The 5,846-nt window shown below is 43.1% G+C and overlaps 3 protein-coding genes across 3 annotated transcripts; 1 reads left to right on the top strand and 2 right to left on the bottom strand.

The window, feature by feature from the left end:
• Positions 1–1,030: 1,030 nt before the first annotated feature.
• On the bottom strand, positions 1,031–1,840 carry ABOM_003214 (uncharacterized protein; the record flags this gene model as incomplete). Its single annotated transcript, XM_022530344.1, has 1 exon — positions 1,031–1,840. One exon carries the CDS (start codon positions 1,838–1,840, stop codon positions 1,031–1,033), a length of 810 nt encoding a protein of 269 aa, XP_022392608.1.
• A 1,737-nt stretch (positions 1,841–3,577) lies between these two features.
• On the top strand, positions 3,578–4,135 carry ABOM_003213 (uncharacterized protein; the record flags this gene model as incomplete). Its single annotated transcript, XM_022530343.1, has 1 exon — positions 3,578–4,135. The coding sequence occupies one exon, from the start codon at positions 3,578–3,580 to the stop codon at positions 4,133–4,135; it is 558 nt and encodes a 185-aa protein (XP_022392655.1).
• Positions 4,136–4,337: 202 nt separating this feature from the next.
• ABOM_003212 (ankyrin repeat domain-containing protein) lies at positions 4,338–5,582 on the bottom strand (the record flags this gene model as incomplete). Its single annotated transcript, XM_022530342.1, has 1 exon — positions 4,338–5,582. The coding sequence occupies one exon, from the start codon at positions 5,580–5,582 to the stop codon at positions 4,338–4,340; it is 1,245 nt and encodes a 414-aa protein (XP_022392736.1).
• Positions 5,583–5,846: the final 264 nt, after the last annotated feature.

The raw sequence follows: 5,846 nt of genomic DNA, 5'->3' as shown, positions 1-5,846 counted from the left end.
AAATATAAAGAGAGAATACTATTTTTTAAGTATTATTAGAAGATTATACTGAATTAAATTTATTAAAATTATAGAATATTAATTTTATCAAAAAAATATATAATTTAAATATTTAAAATTTTAGTAGAAAAATATATTATTTATATAATTATAGAATATAGAATTATTTACTCTGTTTATATTAAAATAGATATCTATAGATTATTTATTATAGATTATAGATTATAGTCAAGAATCTAAAATCTATAATAGATTAGAGAATTGGATCTAAAATCCGTAATAGATTAGATTAGGTTCGGGTTGGGTTCGGGTTTTGATAGGTCCTGCCGAAGTCTAATCTAGATCAGTTAAGGAATTTTATATCTTAACCTAACTGAGGCCGGTTAGGTTAGGTTATGGCTAGGTTACAGCGGTTAGGTTATGCCATTCTAACTGCTTCTATTGTTACTATAGCCAGTATATTACCTGTCAGTACCGCACTAGACCGGGATCTGTAAAAAATTATTGCCTAAGGCAACCGCCATTACAGTTTAGATATTTTATTAGAGCAGAAATATATCTTAAATTCTCTCTATGTACAGTCGAACTGCACACTGTCCTTGGATAGGCTAAGGATTGCGAGGCTAAGAGGGCCATTTCCGGGCCACAATAGTCGAAATATCTATCTGTAATCAAAAATTCAAGTTTTTACTTAGTCAAGCGAGTAGATCTAGTAGATTCAATCCGATGTAGAAATCTGGCCCGATCTAAATAGAGTGACAGCACGAGACAAAGAATAACATTGGTCCTAACTAGTCTAAACATCTCAAGAGTGATAGGAAGAAGAAACATATGCTGACAGGCATGGGGAAACCAACAACCTAGTTACAGACATTGTCATTTGTCACATATAGCACTACTGTGGATCGATATGTTGAATAAAGATCCTGGATATGGCAGTTGACCAGCACATGGTTTCAAGTACCGTCAGCGTAACTACCATCACTCCTTGTAGGTCTGACAAAGCTATCATAGAAACATGAAACCAAGTCTATTTAGGCTTGGACCAGGACAGGGCGATAGTACCAATACTTTCCAGAGCATTGTCCACAAATAAATCAATCAAACCATCCTTCACGGCTGTTGTAGTGGCTGCGTCGTAAGGGATCCCATGATGTGAGATACCAAGGGTCTTCTTGTAGTAGTTCACTTCGTGAGTGCACCCTTTCCCTTTAGTACCAAAATCCTTTAATCCATTCTCACACAGGGTATTCAGCGTGGCTTTGGCTATCTTCCCAGCCTTTAGAGCAGCACGGGTCTGGGGGGTCAGATTCATTGTTGTCTCCAAGATGACCTTCTTGTTCTTCAACAGCCATAAGGAAGGTTTAGAAGATGCATCCGTAAACTGGTGAGTGATATGATTCATCCCCTTTTCCATCAAGCTTCCGACTAGGTCATGACAAACGGCATCAACGGCAGCACGAAAGGGGGCGGCTTCTTCGAAGTTCTTCGAGAGTTTCTTGGCACAGCTCTTCTTATCGACTTCCTCTGAGGTTGGAGGGAGAAAGCTTGCTGGACAGCGATCGGAATTCTTGCCACTAGGAGTATGGAGGTTCACGTCACCATTTCGATAAACTCCACGGCACCTGAAAGCAACGTTGTCATCCACAACATTAGCAGACTTAAAGCCGTTTAGCTGCTTAACACATTGCAAGAAACTGGATTCAGTCCAATTGCTTTGGATTGGGGGGGAGCCGATGACACCTAAAACCTCAGGAGCTTCCGGTGCAGGGGCAGCGTCAGCAAAGGAAAAAAGAGTGCCTGTTATAATAAAGATTGTAACAAGAAACTTAGTGTTCATTTTTGCAATGGAATTCTAGGGGTAGATAGATTTGATGATGGAACTTAGAATTGGGGTGATGCTGGAATAGCTTCTTTTCTGAGCATCCATACTCTACTTATATCTGTCAGCTGGCATTTCTGTCTATTATATGATTGTTAGGCAACCACCAACAACTCTTCTATCTACAATATTTTCTTCATACCTTTGTCTCGTTTTGATAGAGTATGACGTTGACGAAAACCAGGTATTGGATCTTTTGTTGGCTGTAAGGCTGCCTCGTTTCATATGTAGAACCAGTGACATGGGTCTCATGCAAGGCTCAAGCACTAATGTCTTGGAATGGCACTGAAATGATAGAAAGTATTCAGCTAGCAAGAACTGTGACTTACAACTTGGACTGTGACATCACCCTACATTTGGGGCTAGATAATGTATAGCTGGGCCGAACCTTTCAAACTATGGTTATCAGCCAACAGTCTACCAAGGAACTCTAGACTTGTGCCGATTCTGGTTGGAATAACTCTGCATACGGTCAGGGGTATGTGTCTAATTTGACGATATGTGGTATCCTATATCCTACTGGTGCAACTTTAAATTGCATCTCCGACCGAGAGGGTCCTGATATCTCGGAACTGATGAAGGCCGAGATAGTAGGGTTCTCTGCTATACCAACATCAACACTGTGGAAGAGCGAATTAGAAAAGATGCTGTTCCTGTATAATTGGATCGGCGCGCTTGGGCCCCATATCCACCTCACTGGCGGTTGCCCCTTGTCAGCTATAATCAAAGCCAATGTTAGATGCTCTGCCTGTATAGATAGGAATTCGCCACATGTCTCCTCGAATACCGTTTAGAAATAATAAAGTTGAAACATGTGTGCCTTATGCCTCTAAGTCTTGATCATGCGGACACTAGGATTGATCCAATCGTTGATGAATTAAGGAACAACTACCAGCCATTAGGGTTAGCACTATATGGCATGTCCTGTGTCTAAGTGCTATGGCTGCTGCCTGCTAAGGCCATCATGCATACCCTTCATGGGGGGGCAAATCATTACTGAAGCTGATCCCTGTTGGTGGCTAATAGACAACAAATGGCCTTGCCTTGTGATTGGCCGAATTCCACGAACTGTTGGGTTTCAGGTATCTGGCCAGATGCTACAGCTATACGACCAAGATCGCTTACCTAGATATAGTGGCCATATGAATGTATTTCTACGTATATATATCGTTCATATCACCCAGCAACAAGACGAAAATGATAGACAGCAACCACACAGGAACCGGAACTATTACCCTGAAGCAACAAAAGCCGATTAAAAATATCATATATCTTTTTCTTGTCTATAATGAACTGGGTTATACTGAACCTGTTTGCAGTGTTCGCTGTTAGCAGTTTCTCTTCTTCAGTCTTTACACAGCCAACCGGAGATATTGAACCCTGGGAAAACCAGTCTGTTGGCGATGATTTTGGTAATGGTAAACAGTGCCCCTGGATATAGTTGGCTTTCTGACAGGATACACTGACCCCAAGAAGAAATTGGAAGCTATAACGCCCAGCCAAACTATGCCAGGAGAGAGATAACAGAATCGCTTCCTGGAGTGCCCGCCCACCCGGATTTCGAGACGAATGTAGGACATAGAGCTACCCCAGAGCATTGTCAGTCGAGGAACAAATGAGGAACACGCTCTGTCGTTGTGGTTTGGAACGCCCTGGAAAAAGCAAACATTTTACCACTTCATTCGAGCCGAAGACATGGATGCCAGCAAGAGGACTAAATTTCATCCAAATGAGATTAAGGGCCTAGCAAAGAAGGGCTATGAGCTGATCCAGGATAAGTTTAACTTCAACGGAAATGTGATAGTGACTGCGCTCTTTATCCCTGATGTTGGACTCGCGGTAGGTTCTAAGCCCCGGGGTACAGGCATGGCAGATGAGCTCTTTATGAGAAGCCACAAAGTCAGTGGTAAATATGACTCCGTGGGGAGCTGGTTTGAGAGATATTGGGAGCTTGTAGATGGACGAGACATTACGGATTCCTGCTCAGACGTTCTTCCGGAAGATTTACTCCACGCAGAGGACCTAGTGATCATTAAAGGGGCAGACGAATACTTGAAAAAGGAGAAAATTCGTGACTGGGGGGAAAAGAGATTTCCTAAGGGAACGCATATGGTTTCGTATGGAAGGTATAACTCCAAGCCTGGTTCAAATTCTGTGGGACCAAAGGAACCCTGCGGTGGAACGGAAAAAACACAGTTGAGCATGCCCTGCAAAAATATTGCACATAACCTGGGCATTGACTGGTCAACTTGATAGTCATTCCTTTGGATATCTTTGGCTCTTCGGATTTCTTGTTACTCTTATTCTATATCAACTTCCTCAACGATTGTGACGCTTTGTTTTGAGAAGCTTTTGTTATGGTAATATGTGCTCCTGGAAATTGGAAATCAATGATCATTGCTTTTGTTTTCTGGCCTCTTGCTCTCGGAGTAAGATACTAAATTAGGCGGTATCACTATGTAGTAGCTTTCGTGACTGATGCTAACAGGCTCAGTATTTCTGGATTGTTGTGCCGTGCAGCATATGAAAGGAGTGTTTGGCCGATGGCATCTGTTTCCCTACTATTAATTGGAGATGAAACCTGTATCAGCAATTTAATTGTCTCAAGATCACCATATTGAATCGCATATGATAATGCTGATCGTCCCCGATTATCCCTTTCGTTAGGAAACCCTTGGCCATTCTGTTTCAATAACAGGTCGACAATTTCCCGATGTCCTCCCTCTGCAGCTACCGACAAAGCATTGCGCTTGTCGGCTTCGCTTTGCGCTGCTAGGTCAACCTTTCCCGTCTCTAAAAGAAACATAACTATATCTGTATGTCCTTCACCCGAAGCTCTAATAAGTGCAGTATATCCATTTCTCGGGGTAGTGTTGAGGTCAGCCCCTGCTTCATATAGTAATTTCATGATGGATAGGTGTCCATTCGATGCGGACTGAACGAGGGGAGAGCAATTATTGTCGTCTCTGGGGTCAGGATATGCCCCCCTTGCGAGTAGAAGCTGCACGATAACTCTAGAGCCAGCCTGCACTGCCCGGTGTAACGCTGTCATTCCACGGGAGCATTGGTGGTTCACATTGATATGTGGCGTGTTAAGCAATAGCTCCACTTTCGTTGCAAATCCCCTGCTAGCCGCGAAAATCAGGGCGGTCCAGCCCTTCTTCCACAAATAATCCGTACCTATCGCAGCATTGACATCAATGTCCTGTCGACATAAGAATAGTGACACAGCTTCTTCTGAGCCGAAACTAACTGTCCAGGCAAGTGGTGTACGGCCATGGTGATCTTTCCAATTCGGATCTACGCCTGGGGCGGCAAGCAGCTGTTTAACCACTGCATCTTGGTTACTTAATCCCGCGTAAGCAATCGGGGGTTTCCCCATGGCATCTCCTAGATTCGGGTTGATGCCTTTTGTTGACAGCAGAAGGGCAACCATATGTACATGTCCTGCACGAGCTGCTCTTGCTAAAAACGTTATCCATCCTCTGGACTCTCTATCATGATATTGGAAATTAGGATCGATTCCCTCTTGCAATAGAAGAGTCTTCGCAATACTCGTGTGTCCCGCTTGCACTGCTATTGTAAGTGCATCATAGAATGTCTCAAGTTTTACATTGCTTGAAAGTCCGAAACTAGCGTTCAGTGAATGATGAGCAGTCTCCACCATCCCATGATCGGCGGCCCATACGAGTGCGGACATCTGTCTATGCATAGCATTGAAACGATACAAAAAAGGATTAATTGTCCTGTGAAAGTCGCGGTTCGTCCTGACAATCGAATTTATATCTGACTCCGAGGCAAGAGAGCCTGCAATATGATGAAGAATTTCATTTGGCAGGTCCAGCAGCGGCCGCATCGCGTTCTTTTCTTTGGTTAAGTGAGTTATTGCGTTATATGCTTGGTGTCAACCTTTGGGCCTTGTGGATGGAAAGGAAGATCGATAATAAAAAAGGAGATAAATCCC

The sequence above is a fragment of the Aspergillus bombycis genome (assembly GCF_001792695.1).
Source record: "Aspergillus bombycis strain NRRL26010 chromosome Unknown contig00012, whole genome shotgun sequence".
Lineage (NCBI taxonomy): Eukaryota > Fungi > Ascomycota > Eurotiomycetes > Eurotiales > Aspergillaceae > Aspergillus > Aspergillus bombycis.
This window is presented reverse-complemented; position numbering and strand designations above follow the sequence as displayed.